Below are 19,923 nucleotides of genomic sequence, written 5' to 3'. Positions count from 1 at the left end.
AAGATGATTTGTGTTGGTTTTAATGGTCATTATCCTTCCCCCTGGACAATGTTGCATCCTAAGATGATGGGATATTTTACTGAAGACTCTGAAGCGTACTTATAATAAACGTAACAGATGTATTTCATGTTCTCCTGAACACATTCCAGTCCACTCTCTACAGTGTCTTCAGACCAACTCACCAACACATCACTGAACTTTACCCACCCTTTCATCTCCTAATCCAATCACTTCAATACAAGAACGGAAACCCCATTGTCATTTGTAAATTCAAATAACTCAACCCCTGCATACAAACAAAAAAGTCTGACATAGAACCTGTGTTGTGTGGAAGAGGAGATATCTAGTGAGAAATTGTTAGTTTGGCTGTTCAGTAACCTATTATAGAAAAAAATGGAACCTGGATCCATTTCATACTATTAACTTCTCTGCCCTACGGATCCCTTTTACGGGATCACTTTCCTAAACAACCACTAGAATTGCAGGGCACCAAATACAAAATTATTACTAAAAATATTTATAATCACGCAATCACAAGTGAAATATACCAAAACACAGCTTAGTTTGTTGTTAATCCACCTATCGTGTCAGATTTTGAAAATATATTTTACAGCGAAAGAAATCCAAGCTTTTGTGAGTGTAGCTTTCAATGCTACAACAGCTAGCCTTATATTAGCTTGGTTAGCTTGGTCACAATAGTCAGAAGAGCAATACAATTAATCGCTTACCTTTGATAATCTTCGGATGTTTCCACTCACGAGACTCCCAGTTACACAACAAATGTTATTTTTCTTGATAAATATTACTTTTATCACAAAAAAAGCCATTTGGGTTGCGCATTATGTTGAGAAAACCAAAGCCGTGTACCGTTCGACAAATTCCAAAAGGTATCCGTAATGGTCGTAGAAACATGTCAAATGTTTTTTATAATCAATCCTCAGGTTGTTTTTAACAAAAATAATAGATAATATTTCAACCGGACCATAACCTATTCATTAAGAGAGAAAAGGAAAATGGAGAGCTCCTCTCGCCCGCGCAGGAAACATTCAGAGGACACCTGAGTACTTTTGAAAAATCTAGCTCATTTTTCAAAATAAAAGCCTGAAACTATGTCTAAAGCCTGGTCACAGCCTGAGGAAGCCATTGGAAAAGGAATCTGGTTGATACCCCTTTAAAATGGATGTTAGACGGGCCAGGAAACACAAAAAATATATATATATATATATATCACTTCCGGGTTACATTTTCTCAGGTTTTCGCTTGCAGAATAAGTATTGTTATACTCACAGACAATATTTTGACAGTTTTGGAAACTTTGGAGTGTTTTCAATCCTAATCTGTAAATTATATTCTACGATCTGGGCCAGAGAAAATGTCAGTTTACGTTGGGCACGTTATTTATTAAAAATAAAACAAATCTGGCCCCTAGCGCTAAGAAGTTAACGTGGTTTATGTGTTATAGCAGTAATGGGGTTAAACTGATATTAAAATGACAACTCCATAGGTGGTACCAGGTCAGGGGAGTTCATCTCTGCTCCCAGCATCCCTGGGACAGTACTGATCAACATAGCTGACCTGATGCAGAGGTGGACCACTGATGTTTTCCTCTCAGTGGTGAGACTTGCCCTTCCATTTGACACACCTTTACCTGATGAGATCATACAAGACGTTACAGGCTTATTGCACGTGGAAACAGACCTGCGTTAAAATAATGTTGAATACTTAATAAGCAGTGTTTGATTGAGTTTGTTGTAATGGAACCAATAGAAACGTCCTAAAAGTACAAACTAACCCCGTCCACCTGGAGGACTAAAGGAAATGCTCAAAGTATTTATAAGATTTCAAATAGTATTTGAATACAGGGTCGTATTCATTAGAGAACACTGTAGCAAAACATTTAGCAACATCATTATTTTAGTTCAGTTAGTCCCTCTCTGTTTCAGTTCATTTTCTTCAGTTTGGTGCCTCCTGGATATGATTCAGGTCTCCGTGGAAACATCAATGTAAATTCACCTTTGATTTTTACTCCTCACTTTCCCTTTCAGGTCCATTGGGTTTTACTGCCCCCTGCTGGAGACTGGAGCACACTGCAGTCCCTTTCAGGTCCATAGGGTTTTACTGCCCCCTGCTGGAGATTGGAGCACACTGCAGTCCCTTTCAGGTCCATAGGGTTTTACTGCCCCCTGCTGGAGACTGGAGCACACTGCAGTCCCTTTCAGGTCCATAGGGTTTTACTGCCCCCTGCTGGAAAATGGAGCACACTGCAGTCCCTTTCAGGTCCATAGGGTTTTACTGCCCCCTGCTGGAGACTGGAGCACACTGCAGTCCCTGGCTTTCTTTGTGCAGCCGGATGATGAGGCCCTCATCAATACAGGTACTGTATGTAGAACCATAGTAAAGACCAGTATGGACTATCAATACAGGTACTGTATGTAGAACCATAGTAAAGACCAGTATGGACTATCAATACAGGTACTGTATGTAGAACCATAGTAAAGACCAGTAAGGACTATCAATACAAATACTGTATGTAGAACCATAGCAAAGACCAGTATAGACTGTCAATACCGGTACTGTATGTAGAACCATAGTAAAGACCAGTATGGACTATCAATACAGATACTGTATGTAGAACCATAGTAAAGTCCAGTATGGACTATCAATACAGGTACTGTATGTAGAACCATAGTAAAGACCAGTATGGACTATCAATACAGGTACTGTATGTAGAACCATAGTAAAGCCCAGTATGGACTATCAATACAGGTACTGTATGTAGAACCATAGTAAAGACCAGTATGGACTATCAATACAGGTACTGTATGTAGAACCATAGTAAAGCCCAGTATGGAATATCAATACAGGTACTGTATGTAGAACCATAGTAAAGCCCAGTATGGACTATCAATACAGATACTTCACTTCACCAAACACTAAAGCATGATATTGTAATAAATCTACACCCTATTCCTTACGTAGAACACTACTTTAGACCTGGTCAGAAGCACCGTAGTGCACTACGTAGGGAATAGGGAACCATTTGGAACAGAGACAGTAATTCCCCTGAACATCTTCCTCTTCCTCATCTGGTTTCTTGAACAGCCCTTCACTCCTCCCCTCTTCCTCCCCTCCTCCCTTTTCATTCTATTCTATCAGCCACACCCCTAGCTCACCTCCACACAATCCATTTACAAGTTAAAGACACACCTTGGAATAAATAACAAAGGAAAACTATTACTAGATGAAGTTTAGTGTTTTTTATTATTTCCCATCACCATAAATCATATTTAATCACTGAACAGTAGCAGACCTAACTTCATCTGTTCCTGACTCTGGATAGTGGATTAAAAAGACCATCAATCTCCAATGATATTAAAGTACTATTCTGAACATTACTGATATACTGAGTGGCAAGTCAAGATATCTGCTGGTTTTATTGTTTGGTCAATAGCACCACCTGCTGGACAGGTTTAATGTTGCTGGACTGAGCAGTATGGGAGGATGAAAGATGACACATTTAGGGACGGTTTCCTGGACATCTACATTGAACATACTTTTTAGTCCAGGACTAGGATTAATCTGTGTCTGGGAAACCAGTCCATATAGTTTAGTAGAAAGTAAGTGATACCAGCTTGTAGTGGGCTGACTAGTCCTGAATTGTCCTTTAGTTCCTGGACCATTTTCCATGCAGCTCCAGGTGACAGAGAACACATCAATTAGGACCAACAAGCTGATCAATGATACTGAGGAGAATTACATAGAGACAGAGAACCAACTGAGAAAACATATCAATGGTTCTGAATGACAACCAATATACATCAACACCAGACATCATGATTCATGGAAATGTACAAGATTAAAACATTGCAATTACAAAAATATGAAAACATTGAATTTTAATTCATAACATCTTCTGAAGATCAAATCAGTTAAATCATTGTAGATAAAACAGAGCAGAATGAATCATCACGTCTGGGGACCATCACCACCAGCATGACTAGTATCTATGTGGACCCTACTACAGTTTAACCAGCTCAGCTATAGACTACACCAGCATGACTAGTATCTATGTGGACCCTACTACAGTTTAACCAGCTCAGCTATAGACTACACCAGCATGACTAGTATCTATGTGGACCCTACTACAGTTTAACCAGCTCAGCTATAGACTACACCAGCATGACTAGTATCTATGTGGACCCTACTACAGTTTAACCAGCTCAGCTATAGACTACACCAGCATGACTAGTATCTATGTGGACCCTACTACAGTTTAACCAGCTCAGCTATAGACTACACCAGCATGACTAGTATCTATGTGGACCCTACTACAGTTTAACCAGCTCAGCTATAGACTACACCAGCATGACTAGTATCTATGTGGACCCTACTACAGTTTAACCAGCTCAGCTATAGACTACACCAGCATGACTAGTATCTATGTGGACCCTACTACAGTTTAACCAGCTCAGCTATAGACTACACCAGCATGACTAGTATCTATGTGGACTCTACTACAGTTTAACCAGCTCAGCTATAGACTACACCAGCATGACTAGTATCTATGTGGACCCTACTACAGTTTAACCAGCTCAGCTATAGACTACACCAGCATGACTAGTATCTATGTGGACCCTACTACAGTTTAACCAGCTCAGCTATAGACTACACCAGCATGACTAGTATCTATGTGGACCCTACTACAGTTTAACCAGCTCAGTTATAGACTACACCAGCATGACTAGTATCTTTGTGGACCCTACTACAGTTTAACCAGATCAGCTATAGACTACACCAGCATGACTAGTATCTATGTGGACCCTACTACAGTTTAACCAGCTCAGCAGTACCATTGAGCCTAATCCCAGGATAGAGGGGCTGAGTGAATGTGGTCTGGACTCTGTGGAGGAGGGTCATTGTGTCAGAGACACTGTAGAAGGACAGAGTACCTGCCTTGTGATCCAGGTACACTCCTACTCTGGAGGACTGAGGGCCTGATACTTTAGTCTCAACATTATTGTGTCTGAAACAATAACCATCACTACAGCACTTTAAACTCCAGGACTTGTTATTGAATCCAAATCCACCATCTCTCTCTGTTCTGCTGATGTCTTTATATGAGACTGCTGTATTAACATAACCAGTCCACTCCACCTCCCAGTAACAGCGTCCAGACAGACCCTCTCTACACAGAACCTGGTAGATGTTGATGAATCTGTCTGGATGGTCAGGATATGGTTGGACTTGGCGTGTACGTTTCACCTTTCTGTTCCCTTCAGACAGAGAGAGGTGTGTGTGTGCTGTGTTTGGGTCCAGTGTGAGCTGACAGGAATCTGGGAGAAGAGCAGAGCAGAGACCAATGAGGGGAGTCAGAACAATAAGTTAAGTCAGATACTGTATCTACCCTGTCTTTGATTAGAGCACAGCAGAGATCAAATCAGAGAAATATGAGGAGTCAGATAGATACCCAGTCTTTGATTAGATCTACTATTGCTATATATTTCTAGAGGGATTGTTAGGAGTGTCAGTAAAAAGAGACTGTTAGTTACTTCACAATAAAGAGACTCACATTGTAACAACTGTTCTCTGGTCTTGGGCTCTGGAGGCAGTACAACATCCACTATATTCACTACAGACACACAAACACATTGACAGAGAGAGGGAATGTTATCATCAGACCATATTCCACATGTATATGACTAGTAGGGAACTTTCAATGGTCTAAAGTTGATGTTCTTATTGTTTTCAACACACCTGTAGTGGAGATCTTGGTCCATTCTCCTTTAAGGAAGTCTTCTAGTTTCTCTCTCAGTTCAGACACAGTCTTACTCACATCTCCAAAGTACTGAAGAGGACGGACAACGATGCTGGGTAAGTCTGAAGATACACTGATACTGGAGAGAGACTGATAACTCTGGAGACAGAGAGAAAGAGAGAGAGAGAGAGAGAGAGAGAGAGAGAGAGAGAGAGAGAGAGAGAGACAGAACGAGAGAGAGAGAGAGAGGGACGGACGGACAGAGAGAGAGAAGGACAAAGAGAGGGAGGGACAGAGACGGACAGAGACAGAGGGAGAGAGAGGGATGGACAGAGGAAGAGAGAGAGAGGGATGACAGAGGGAGAGCGAGAGAGGGACGGACAGAGAGAGAGAGAGGGACAGACGGAGAGAGATGGGGACGGACAGAGAGAGATGGGGACGGACAGAGAAAGAGAGGTGGGGACGGACAGAGAGAGATAGGGACAGACAGAGAGAGATAGGGACAGACAGAGAGAGATAGGGACGGACAGAGAGAGATAGGGACGGACAGAGAGAGATAGGGACGGACAGAGAGAGAGATAGGGACAGACAGAGAGAGAGATAGGGACGGACAGAGAGAGAGATAGGGACGGACAGAGAGAGAGAGGGACAGACAGAGAGAGAGAGGGACGGACAGAGAGAGAGAGGGACGGACAGAGAGAGAGGGACGGACAGAGAGAGAGAGGGACGGACAGAGAGAGAGAGGGACGGACAGAGAGAGAGAGAGGGACGGAAAGAGAGAGAGGGACGGACAGAGAGAGAGGGACGGACAGAGAGAGAGGGACGGACAGAGAGAGAGGGACGGACAGAGAGAGAGGGACGGACAGAGAGAGAGGGAGGGACGGACAGAGAGAGAGGGACGGACAGAGAGAGAGAGAGGGACGGACAGAGAGAGAGAGAGGGACGGACAGAGAGAGAGACAGGGACGGACAGAGAGAGAGACAGGGACGGACAGACAGAGAGAAAGGGACGGACAGAGGGAGAGAGAGGGACGGACAGAGAGAGAGAGAGGGACGGACAGAGAGAGAGAGAGGGACGGACAGAGAGAGAGAGATGGACGGACAGAGGGAGAGAGAGGGACGGACAGAGGGAGAGAGAGGGACGGACAGAGGGAGAGAGAGGGACGGACAGAGGGAGAGAGAGGGACGGACAGAGAGAGAGAGAGAGAGAGAGAGAGAGAGAGAGAGAGAAAGAGAGGGACAGAGAGAGAGAGAGAGAGGGAGGGAGGGAGGGAGAGAGAAAGCGAGGGACAGAGAGAGAGAGCGAGTGACAGAGAGAGAGAGAGGGACGGACAGAGAGAGAGAGAGGGACGGACAGAGAGAGAAGTACGGACAGAGGGAGGGAGAGAGAGAGAGAGACAGAGAGAGAGACAGACAGAGAGAGAGACAGACAGGACAACATAATGATGTAGATGATTAGTTTCACATGAAGTTAATTTCATATCACATGTAACAAGACAGTTTAGTTACCTGGAGGAAATGGATGTGATCCTCTGTGTGTGAGAGCTGCTCCAGCTCAGTGCTTCTCTTCCTCAGCTCAGCTATCTCCTGCTTCAGTTGCTCCAGGAGTCCTTCAGCTTGACTCACTTGAGCCTTCTCTTGGGCTCTGATCAGCTCCTTCACCTCAGAGCTCCTTCTCTCAATGGAGCGGATCAGCTCAGTAAAGATCTGATCACTGTCCTCCACTGCTGCCTGTGCAGAGCGCTGGAGAGAGAGAGAGAGAGAGAGAGACAGAGACAGAGACAGAGACAGAGAGAGAGAGAGAGAGAGAGAGAGAGAGAGAGAGAGACAGAGAGAGAGAGAGAGAGAGAGAGACAGAGAGAGAGAGAGAGAGAGAGAGTAGGTACAGTAGCCTCTCTGCACCTCATTGAGTCAGAACGCTGCCACCCTGCTCTCCAGGTCCATCAGGCCTTGTCCCCCCTCCTGGACAGGCAGGTACAGAACACATCTTGGTCCTGCTCTACACTCCTCCCTCCTGGACAGACAGGTACAGAACACATCTTGGTCCTGCTCTACTCTCCTCCCTCCTGGACAGACAGGTACAGAACACCTCTTGGTTCTGCTCTACTCTCCTCCCTCCTGGACAGACAGGTACAGAACACCTCATGGTCCTGCTCTACTCTCCTCCCTCCTGGACAGACAGGTACAGAATTGACTGGAATCTTGATCCAAAATGAAAATGCCCTAAATGGCACAGATTTAGACATTAAATACAACGTTAACTAGATATAAATTGTCTCATTTATAGCCTGGCACAGATAGTAAAACTACATTAAATACAAAGTTAACTAGATATCATCTGTGTCATTTATAGCCTGGAACAGATAGTAAAACTACATTAAATACAACGTTATCTAGATATCATCTGTGTCATTTATAGCCTGGTACAGATAGTAAAACTACATTAAATACAACGTTAACTAGATATCATCTGTGTCATTTATAGCCTGGTACAGATAGTAAAACTACATTAAATACAACGTTATCTAGATATCATCGCCACATAACTTATGTGGAATTTAAAAGACACCGTTAACGTTACCGTTAGCTAGCTCACAACGTCTGTTACACTGTAACTTACCGGCAGCCTCACATAAAAACGTATTGGTTAACAAAGCTTTGATTATGACCAAAGTCTATAGTAGTGAAAAGTCTCTCTCTCTATTGTAACTTACCACAAATTGCCATCATAGCCTGTCTACATGAATGTGTCCTGTCAGAGTCTTTTCCTCTCCGTTAACCGTTAGCTAGCAGTCTCGAGCCACAGCTGAGGTTGACCACAATGAGCTCCAAGTAGGACTGACGTCACTACCGGTACAGCAGCCCCTGCAGCAGCAGCCTCCCCCGGGTCCTAGTGCCCGCCCGGTAACACGGTTAAGATGCGATGGAACGGTTGACGGGAAAACAACAAATCACAGAGAAAATATATTGACTGATATATTGAATTGTTTAGGGTAGCTTTAGCTTTGGCTTTAATACATTCTGAAAATACTTGAAAACCAAAAGAAAAAAGAATAGTAGCCCTCCTCAGGAACCACAAAACCCTCACAGACCAACTTCTTCTTCTATGATATAATGGCGGTCCACAAACCAACGTTAAAGGTGCATGGCGCCACCTACTGTGCTGGAGTGTGTTCAATCACGGTTTACACCATTTCTAAATCCTCCTACTTAACTCAGTACTTCTGAGAAAATAAAAAAGAGTCCTACTAACTTCTAATAGACCCTCCCCCATCCCCCAAATCCCTTCCAACCTCAATGACCCTACACTTCAAAAAAGTTAATGTATAGGGGACATGAGTCAGTCATGGTTACTCATGGTTATGTGATGAGGTAGCCTCGCCTGCTACTTCAAAATCAGTGTCGGCCCAATTTTTATATTTCCCCTTTATTTAACTAGGCAAGTCTGTTAAGAACAAATTCTTTAAAAAGGCTACCCGCCGCAAGAGGGTAAGTATGCTCTCTCTAATTCTCTCGTTCTCTCTTTCTCTCTGAGAACCTGAGCCCTAGGACCATACGTCAGGACTACCGGGCATGCTGACACCTTGCTGTCCCCAGTCCGCCCGGCCTTGCTGCTATTCCAGTTTCAACTGTTTCTGCCTGCGGTTACGAAACCCCTACCTGTCCCAGACCTGCTGTTTTCAACTCTTAATGATCGGCTATGAAAAGCCAACTGAGATTTATTCCTGATTATTATTTGACCATGCTTGTCATTTATGAACATTTTGAAAATCTTGGCTCTCTCTAATTTTCTCCTTCTCTCTTTCTCTCGGAGGACCTGAGCCCTAGGACCATACGTCGGGACTACCGGCCGTGGTGACTCCTTGCTGCCCCCAGTCCGCCTGGCCTTGCTGCTATTCCAGTTTCAACTCTTCTGCCTGCGGTTATGGAACCCCTACCTGTCCCAGACCTGCTGTTTTCAACTCTTAATGATCGGCTATGAAAAGCCAACTGAGATTTATTCCTGATTATTATTTGACCATGCTTGTCATTTATGAACATTTTGAAAATCTTGGCTCTCTCTAATTTTCTCCTTCTCTCTTTCTTTCTCTCGGAGGACCTGGGCCCTAGGACCATGCGTCGGGACTGCCGCCCGTGGTGACTCCTTGCTGTCCCCAGTCCGCCTGGCCTTGCTGCTATTCCAGTTTCAGCTGTTCTGCCTGCGGTTATGGAACCGCCACCTGTCCCAGACCTGTTGTTTTTCAACTCTTAATGATCAGCTATGAAAAGCCAACTGAAAATTATTCATGATTATTATTTGACCATGCTTGTCACTTATGAACATTTTTGAACATCTTGGCATAGTTCTGTTATAATCTCCACCCGGCACAGCCAGAAGAGGACTGGCCACCCCTCATAGCCTGGTTCCTCTCTAGGTTTCTTCCTAGGTTTTGGCCTTTCTAGGGAGTTTTTCCTAGCCACCGTGCTTCTACACCTGCATTCTAGCTGTTTGGGGTTTTAGGCTGGGTTTCTGTACAGCACTTCGAGATATTATCTGATGTACGAAGGGCTATATAAAATAAAATTGATTGATTGATTGAAGAGGGGAATGTCCTCTTGGTATAATGGTAAATATGTTGGTTTCTCCCACGGTAGACCTGGGTTCATATCCCGTCAGTTACATTAAACAGTCTATTCTCTGAAAGGGGTCCAGACAACCTGTTCCCAACAGTGGGGAAGTGGGATTGGATAAGGACCTCTCTCCCTCTCTCTGACTAGAGTAGAGAAGTGAAATGGTGTGTCTCCTCTAGTCAACAATACTCACCTTGAAAGACTCCACAGCCTGTTGGAGCTCCTTCAGCTCCTTCTCTCTCTCCTGGAATCTCTGCTGGACCTTCTGCTGACTCATCCCCAGCTGCCACTGTGGAGAATCACTCTTCAATGAGCTATCAAGCTTTATTAGTCCAGTAGATCAATAGTATAGTAATGTGACATAGGACCCAGAGAGAGGAAGGTCTACAATCCTGAGGAAGTCCCTTTACAATATGATATTATGTTGCTATGTGAATGATTATAGTTTTTATGGTAGGCCTACATGTATCAAGGGGAAGAGAATGAACTTTGGACTCATAAAAGGGCATTCAGAATGATAATAGTGTTTGACTTTAGAAAATGGTGATACATTTGGAGAATCTGGGTGAACATATCTATATACTCAAGGTTTGTGTTCATATTTGTGGATCCATTTCATTTGAATTCTCTCATATTCAAACAGATTTAGTTCCTACTGTATCTTTAATTCTTTGTTTATCAGACAGTCACCAACAAGTTGTTCTGGTCTTACCTGTTTCTCAGTCCTCTCTGCTGCAGCTGACACTGTATCATGGCCTTTATGTTCATCCATTGTACACAGATAACAGATACACTGCTGATCGGTACGACAGTAAACCTCCAGCAGTTTGTCATGATGAGAGCAGATCTTCTCCTGTAGTTGTGCGGTGGCTTTGACCAGCTTGTGCTTCTTCAAAGCAGGATATTCATAGTGAGATTGGAGGTGAGTCTCACAGTAAGAGGCCAGACACGCCAGACAGGACATGAGGGCTTTCTGCTTTCTGGTCCCAGGGCAGACATCACACGCCACATCTCCAGGTCCAGCATAGCACAGAGGAGGAGGGGGAGCAGCCTGGAGTCCTGTCTTCCTCAGTTTCTCCACCAGCTCAGCCAACATGTTATTTTTCCTCAGATTAGGCCTTGGAGTGAAGGTCTCTCTGCACTGAGGACAGCTATAGACCCCTTTCAGAACATCCTGATCCCAGCAGCCCTCAATACAGCTCCTACAGTAACTGTGTCCACAGGCAGTAGTGACCGGCTCCTTCAGTAGATCCAGACAGACAGAACAACAGAACTGGTCCTGGTCCAGCAGAACTCCCTGTTGAGTCATTTGGACGGTTGTTCACTCTCACACAGACAGACGACAGAGAGAATCAGATCAGTTTCGTTTCCACAGAAGAGAGTTTGTGAAGGGGAGGGACTTCCTGGTTCTGCCAGAGGGCTGGGGTTAGAGAGAGGGAAGGGGGGAGTGAGAGAGGGAGGGGTTAGAGGAAGGGAGGGAGAGAGAGAACTGCAGGCAAAGTTGAGGAGACAAATATTTTAGTTCCTAGGTTAGGACACTTAATATGGAATAAATGAAATAGAGTGGTTAGAATATATAAAGGGTAACAGTTTCTATGAAGTACATATCTATAATGCTTTTAATGAATGTTGTAATGTCTAAAACTGATATGCTGTGATACTAACTATAAGCGTCCATAATAACTCATACTTGGTTGTAAAACTGTACAATGTGTTCTAGATAATTAGCTACAATGGGGGGAGGGGGACTTGAAATGGATACAATGTACTGTAGGTGAAATGAATACTGGATGTATAGACTGATCATTGAGAATGATGTAACACTTTACATTACAGTGTGTTTATTGGTGTGTAATTGGTCCTGTTAGTACAGTGGTGTAACAGGTACTGTGATGCCTCATTCTTCCACTGTACCAGCAGCAGTAACCCTAACCAGTAATAAGGCTACTGTCATGGAAAGTGGTACAGGAAATATAAAGTAAGGATTTATACATGTCATCTAGGATATACTGTATGTAATGATATGTCTCGGCTTTCTAGATGGTGTTCTATACTGTATGTAATGATATGTCTTCTAGATGGTGTTCTATACTGTCTATAAAGGGACTTTTGTCCTTTCTAGTGAGTTTTTCCCCGGCCACCGTGCTTCTACTACTTTCTAGGGAGTTTTTCCCGGCCACCGTGCTTCTACTACTTTCTAGGGAGTTTTTCCCAGCCACCGTGCTTCTACTACTTTCTAGGGAGTTTTTCCTAGCCACCGTGCTTCTACACCTGCATTGCCTGCTGTTTGGGGTTTTAGGCTGTGTTTCTGTACAGCACTTTGTGACATCAGCTGATGTAAGAAGGGCTTTATAAATACATTTGATTGATAGATTTTTGATATTTTTCAATCATTTCATCAAAACTGCTCACGCGCTAAAATAGAACTTGATTTGTGTGACTCAAAATGGGTCAAAATTCTACGAAAGATCCAGGGGAAAAAAGGATCTTGTTTTCAAGTAAAATAACAATAACAAACTGTTTATATCCTGTTTATATCAGGACAAATGAGCTAGCAACAGCAATCTAGCTGGCTAAATAGGACAAATGAGCTAGCAACAGCAAGCTAGCTAGCTAAATAGGACAAATGAGCTAGCAACAGCAAGCTAACTAGCTAAATAGGACAAATGAGCTAGCAACAGCAAGCTAGCGAGCTAAATAGGACAAATGAGCTAGCAACAGCAATCTAGCTAGCTAAATAGTACAAATGAGCAAGCAACAGCAAGCTAGCGAGCTAAATAGGACAAATGAGCTAGCAACAGCAAGCTAGCTAGCTAAATAGGACAAATTAGCTAGCAACAGCAAGCTAGCGAGCTAAATAGGACAAATGAGCTAGCAACAGCAAGCTAACGAGCTAAATAGGACAAATGAGCTAGCAACAGCAAGCTAACGAGCTAAATAGGACAAATGAGCTAGCAACAGCAAGCTAACGAGCTAAATAGGACAAATGAGCTAGCAACAGCAAGCTAGCAAGCTAAATAGGACAAATGAGCTAGCAACAGCAAGCTAGCGAGCTAAATAGGACAAATGAGCTAGCAACAGCAAGCTAGCGAGCTAAATATGACAAATGAGCTAGCAACAGCAATCTAGCGAGCTAAATAGGACAAATGAGCTAGCAACAGCAAATTAATTGATTTAAACATCAGTTTAAGGGACCAGGCTAACTATTCATCAGTTTACGGTACCAGGCTAACTATTCATCAGTTTAAGGTACCAGGCTAACTATTCATCAGTATAAGGGACCAGATTAACTATTCATCAGTTTAAGTTACCAGGCTAAATATTCATCAGTTTAAGGTACCAGGCTAACTATTCATCAGTTTAAGGTACCAGGCTAAATATTCATCAGTTTAAGGTACCATGCTAACTATTCATCAGTTTAAGGGACCAGGCTAACTATTCATCAGTTTAAGGGACCAGGCTAACTATTCATCAGTTTAAGGGACCAGATTAACTATTCATCAGTTTAATGGACCAGATTAATTATTCATCAGTTTAAGGGACCAGGCTAACTATTCATCAGTTTAAGGGACCAGATTAACTATTCATCAGTTTAAGGGACCAGGCTAACTATTCATCAGTTTAAGGTACCAGATTAACTATTCATCAGTTTAAGGGACCAGATTAACTATTCATCAGTTTAAGGGACCAGATTAACTATTCATCAGTTTAAGGGACCAGGCTAACTATTCATCAGTTTAAGGGACCAGATTAACTATTCATCAGTTTAAGGGACCAGATTAACTATTCATCAGTTTAAGGGACCAGATTAACTATTCATCAGTTTAAGGTACCAGGCTAACTATTCATCAGTTTAAGGTACCAGATTAACTATTCATCAGTTTAAGGGACCAGATTAACTATTCATCGGTTTAAGGTGAAGAATAAATACACAATCAAGTTCAAGATCAAAATTCGCTTTTTTAATACAGTATAAAAAGTTTATAAAAAGCAACATTTTATCACCAGAAACAGAGGTATATAAAACATCTGAAACACAAGATATATCTTTAAAACACTGTAGAAAAGTGATCAATGTTGAGAGACATATTTCAAACATCTGTGGATGTTATGTTGTGTGGAGTCAAAGTCACGATTGTCCCTGTTTATAACAATAGGAATGGAACATTTTCAATAAAACACATGATTTGAACAAGAAAAAGGTACCAGATGACAAATGCAGAAAGGTAACTGACTAAATTAAAGGAAACACGAGTAAATGAGGGATACAAAGTATATTGAAAGTAGGTGTTTCCACATAGGTGTGGTTCCTGAGTTAATTAACAAATTAATGGCCAATCAGAGTTGCACACCTCATGTAGCCAAGTCCTATATGTTTTAATAAGGTTAGTATCACACCTCATGTAGCCTAGTCCTATATGTTTTAATAAGGTTAGTATCACACCTCATGTAGCCTAGCCCATAGTCCCAAATGTTTTAATAAGGTTAGTATCACACCTCATGTAGCCTAGCCCATAGTCCCAAATGTTTTAATAAGGTTAGTATCACACCTCATGTAGCCTAGTCCTATATGTTTTAATAAGGTTAGTATCACACCTCATGTAGCCTAGCCCATAGTCCTATATGTTTTAATAAGGTTAGTATCACACCTCATGTAGCCTAGCCCATAGTCCCAAATGTTTTGATAAGGTTAGTATCACACCTCATGTAGCCTAGTCCTATATGTTTTAATAAGGTTAGTAACACACCTCATGTAGCCTAGCCCATAGTCCTATATGTTTTAATAAGGTTAGTATCACACCTCATGTAGCCTAGCGCATAGTCCTATATGTTTTAATAAGGTTAGTATCATACCTCATGTAGCCTAGCCCATAGTCCTATATGTTTTAATAAGGTTAGTATCACACCTTATGTAGCCTAGCCCATAGTCCTATATGTTTTAATAAGGTTAGTATCACACCTCATGTAGCCTAGCCCATAGTCCTATAAGGTTAGTATCACACCTCATGTAGTCTAGCCCATAGTCCTATATGTTTTAATAAGGTTAGTATCACACCTCATGTATCCTAGTCCATAGTCCTATATGTTTTAATAGGGTTAGTATCACACCTCATGTAGCCCATAGTCCTATATGTTTTAATAAGGTTATTATCACACCTCATGTAGCCTAGCCCATAGTCCTATATGTTTTAATAAGGTTAGTATCACACCTCATGTAGCCTAGCCCATAGTCCTATATGTTTTAATAAGGTTAGTATCACACCTCATGTAGCCTAGCCCATAGCCCTATATGTATTAATAAGGTTAGTATCACACCTCATGTAGCCTAGCCCATAGTCCTATATGTTTTAATAAGGTTAGTATCACACCTCATGTAGCCTAGCCCATAGTCCTATATGTTTTAATAAGGTTAGTATCACACCTCATGTAGCCTAGCCCATAGTCCTATATGTTTTAATAAGGTTAGTATCACACCTCATGTAGCCTAGTCCTATATGTTTTAATAAGGTTAGTATCACACCTCATGTAGCCTAGCCCATAGCCCTATATGTTTTAATAAGGTTAGTATCACACCTCATGTAGCCTAGCCCATAGTCCTATATGTTTTAATAAGGTTAGTATCACACCTCATGTATCCTAGCCCATAGTCCTATATGTTTTGATAAGGTTAGTATCACACCTCATGTAGCCTAGTCCATAGTCCTATATGTTTTAATAAGGTTAGTATCACACCTCATGTAGCCTAGCCCATAGCCCTATATGTTTTAATAAGGTTAGTATCACACCTCATGTAGCCTAGCCCATAGCCCTATATGTTTTAATAAGGTTAGTATCACACCTCATGTAGCCTAGCCCATAGCCCTATATGTTTTAATAAGGTTAGTATCACACCTCATGTATCCTAGCCCATAGCCCTATATGTTTTAATAAGGTTAGTATCACACCTCATGTATCCTAGTCCATAGTCCTATATGTTTTAATAAGGTTAGTATCACACCTCATGTAGCCTAGCCCATAGCCCTATATGTTTTAATAAGGTTAGTATCACACCTCATGTAGCCTAGCCCATAGCCCTATATGTTTTAATAAGGTTAGTATCACACCTCATGTAGCCTAGCCCATAGCCCTATATGTTTTAATAAGGTTAGTATCACACCTCATGTAGCCTAGCCCATAGTCATATATGTTTTAATAAGGTTAGTATCACACCTCATGTAGCCTAGCCCATAGCCCTATATGTTTTAATAAGGTTAGTATCACACCTCATGTAGCCTAGCCCATAGCCCTATATGTTTTAATAAGGTTAGTATCACACCTCATGTAGCCTAGCCCATAGTCATATATGTTTTAATAAGGTTAGTATCACACCTCATGTAGCCTAGCCCATAGCCCTATATGTTATAAAAAGGTTAGTATCACACCTCATGTAGCCTAGCCCATAGTCATATATGTTTTAATAAGGTTAGTATCACACCTCATGTAGCCTAGCCCATAGTCCTATATGTTTTAATAAGGTTAGTATCACACCTCACGTAGCCTAGCCCATAGTCCTATATGTTTTAATAAGGTTAGTATCACACCTCATGTAGCCTAGCCCATAGCCCTATATGTTTTAATAAGGTTAGTATCACACCTCATGTAGCCTAGCCCATAGTCCTATATGTTTTGATAAGGTTAGTATCACACCTCATGTAGCCTAGCCCATAGTCCTATATGTTTTGATAAGGTTAGTATCACACCTCATGTAGCCTAGCCAATAGCCCTATATGTTTTAATAAGGTTAGTATCACACCTCATGTAGCCTAGCCCATAGTCCTATATGTTTTGATAAGGTTAGTATCACACCTCATGTAGCCTAGCCCATAGTCCTATATGTTTTAATAAGGTTAGTATCACACCTCATGTAGCCTAGCCCATAGTCCTATATGTTTTGATAAGGTTAGTATCACACCTCATGTAGCCCATAGTCCTATATGTTTTAATAAGGTTAGTATCACACCTCATGTAGCCTAGCCCATAGTCCTATATGTTTTAATAAGGTTAGTATCACACCTCATGTAGCCTAGCCCATAGTCCTATATGTTTTAATAAGGTCTGTACCAAAGTGGCCAAATAACTCATTCAAATGAAGCACATGAATCCTCTTTATAACCGGTGTAGAGTCTCAGACCCCCATGAATCCTCTTTATAACCGGTGTAGAGTCTCAGACCCCCATGAATCCTCTTTATAACCGGTGTAGAGTCTAAGACCCCCATGAATCCTCTTTATAACCGGTGTAGAGTCTAAGACCCCTATTGTTAGGGCGGAGACATGAGCATCTCATCGTTATTTACAGATCTCTGGTTTCAGCTTCTTGTGAAATGGAAAGGAAAGTTAGCGAGTTCACAGTGCACAGTTAGGATGCTGGATTGTCCTAAAGTAACGTGATGTTTCACCAACATTATAGAATTACTCCTGTCTAAATAACATTATAAAAATACTTCACCAGGGAGCATCTTAGCCACAGAGGAACATTCACTTCATTAAAAGAAATGCTGTGGATTGTTTCAAATCCACCCAGTGTGTTTGGGAAGCCTGCGATTTGGGTAGTGGGCATGGCAGTAGGTGTAGTTGATTGAGTTGTGACTGTCAGTGAAATGCGCCTTAAACATGTGTGAAGATAATGTGTCTGACACGGCATGTGGAGAGACAGACCAAGGTGCAGCGTGATTGTGTGTAGATAATGTGTCTGTCACGGCGTGTGGAGAGACGGACCAAGGCGCAGTGTGATTGTGTGTAGATAATGTGTCTGTCACGGCGTGTGGAGAGACAGACCAAGGTGCAGCGTGATTGTGTGTAGATAATGTGTCTGTCACGGCGTGTGGAGAGACGGACCAAGGTGCAGCGTGATTGTGTGTAGATAATGTGTCTGTCACGGCGTGTGGAGAGACGGACCAAGGTGCAGTGTGATTGTGTGTAGATAATGTGTCTGTCACGGCGTGTGGAGAGACAGACCAAGGCTCAGCGTGATTGTGTGTAGATAATGTGTCTGTCACGGTGTGTGGAGAGACGGACCAAGGTGCAGTGTGATTGTGTGTAGATAATGTGTCTGTCACGGCGTGTGGAGAGACAGATCAAGGTGCAGTGTGATTGTGTGTAGATAATGTGTCTGTCACGGCGTGTGGAGAGACAGACCAAGGCTCAGCGTGATTGTGTGTAGATAATGTGTCTGTCACGGTGTGTGGAGAGACAGATCAAGGTGCAGCGTGATCAGAGTTCCACATCTTTATTTTTAGTGAAACTTAAAACAAACCAAGAAACAAACCAACGACCTACTGAGGTTCACCAAGCTCTCACTCAAAACAATATCCCACAGAGCAGGTGGGAACAGGGAACCCTTCAGTATGATCCCCAATTAGAGACAACCAACATCAGCTGCCTCTAATTGGGAACCATACCAAGAGCACCAACATAGAAATATATAACCTAGAACACCCCCTAGTCACACAGTCACGCCCGACCTACGACACGATAGAGAACCCTTGGTTAGATGTACCTATATCTTAGCTTAATTATAGGACCATATAGTTTCATAGTATCCCCCAGGGGCGCCGTCATGGATTTGGGGCCCCATGAAAATATATCACATTGGGCCCCACCACCACCACACCAACCCTGCACAACTGCTGTAACCACACCCCTCCAGAACACAATCTACCCATTCAAAGATTTAAATAACTATACCTTTGCAGGCTTGCAACTCTTGTAGTCCAATATTTACTGTAGGATATTTCCTGACAGTGAGCTGTGAAGGTATAACACAGGCAACATTCTGCATACAGTGGAATTCACTATTTGATGAAATGTGCTAAAAGACATCTTTTACAGTCTAAATGTCATTTTATTGGGAAAATTCTTGAATGGAAAATTCTCTTAACATTAATGAATAACTTAAAATAAATATAACTGAAATATACATTATAACCTCTTTAATTAAAATAAATGAACTTGATCATCTATAGAATGATATAACAAACTAATAAAATCAGCAGCAGATATTTTAACTAAGTATACATACCAACGAGACAATAAGCAGCTGTAAAAGTGGAAATGGAAAACAACATGGACATGAAAAGGCCTGATGGTGGCGCTAGAGGAAAGGTCAAGAGGTCACCAAGTCAACAGGTTTCTTCCACTTGGGGTCTTGATTGTGAACAACATATTTTATGACAATCCAGCCATTACTTTGAGATATATCTTGTTCTCTGCCTGTGGGCCTCATGTGTGTAGTGATCTAATATCCATAGCCCTGCCATTTAACAGTTATCACTGGCCCTTGCTCAGCCTTACTCACCAAGAGCCCAGCTTCCTTGCTAGCAAAGTCACTGATCAGCTTGTTTTTCAACATCCTCACTTTGTCTTTCTGTGCACCTTCTCTCATTTGCTCCATCCTCATTGGTTCTGCCAGAACTGTCTTTCACCTCTTCCTCCACACCCTGACAAAACTGTATCACTTGAAGAGATTCCTGGCTCTGTAGAGTACATGACTCATATGATAATATATCCTGTAATATAAT

At 42.2% G+C, this 19,923-nt stretch overlaps 1 protein-coding gene across 1 annotated transcript; it reads right to left on the bottom strand.

Annotated features, from left to right (window-relative positions):
• Positions 1 to 3,879: 3,879 nt before the first annotated feature.
• On the bottom strand, positions 3,880 to 11,725 carry LOC129849781 (tripartite motif-containing protein 16-like). The gene is made up of 6 exons (XM_055916542.1): positions 11,078 to 11,725; positions 10,559 to 10,654; positions 7,264 to 7,497; positions 5,755 to 5,914; positions 5,570 to 5,629; positions 3,880 to 5,333 (listed from the first exon to the last, which is right to left on the bottom strand). The coding sequence occupies exons 1-6, from the start codon at positions 11,672 to 11,674 to the stop codon at positions 4,825 to 4,827; spliced, it is 1,656 nt and encodes a 551-aa protein (XP_055772517.1). The 5' UTR covers positions 11,675 to 11,725; the 3' UTR covers positions 3,880 to 4,824.
• Positions 11,726 to 19,923: the final 8,198 nt, after the last annotated feature.

The sequence above is a fragment of the Salvelinus fontinalis genome, unplaced genomic scaffold (genome assembly GCF_029448725.1).
Source record: "Salvelinus fontinalis isolate EN_2023a unplaced genomic scaffold, ASM2944872v1 scaffold_1683, whole genome shotgun sequence".
Taxonomy (NCBI): Eukaryota; Metazoa; Chordata; class Actinopteri; order Salmoniformes; family Salmonidae; genus Salvelinus; species Salvelinus fontinalis.
The sequence above is the reverse complement of the archived record's forward strand: the minus strand, read 5'-3'. Positions and strand labels throughout refer to the sequence as shown.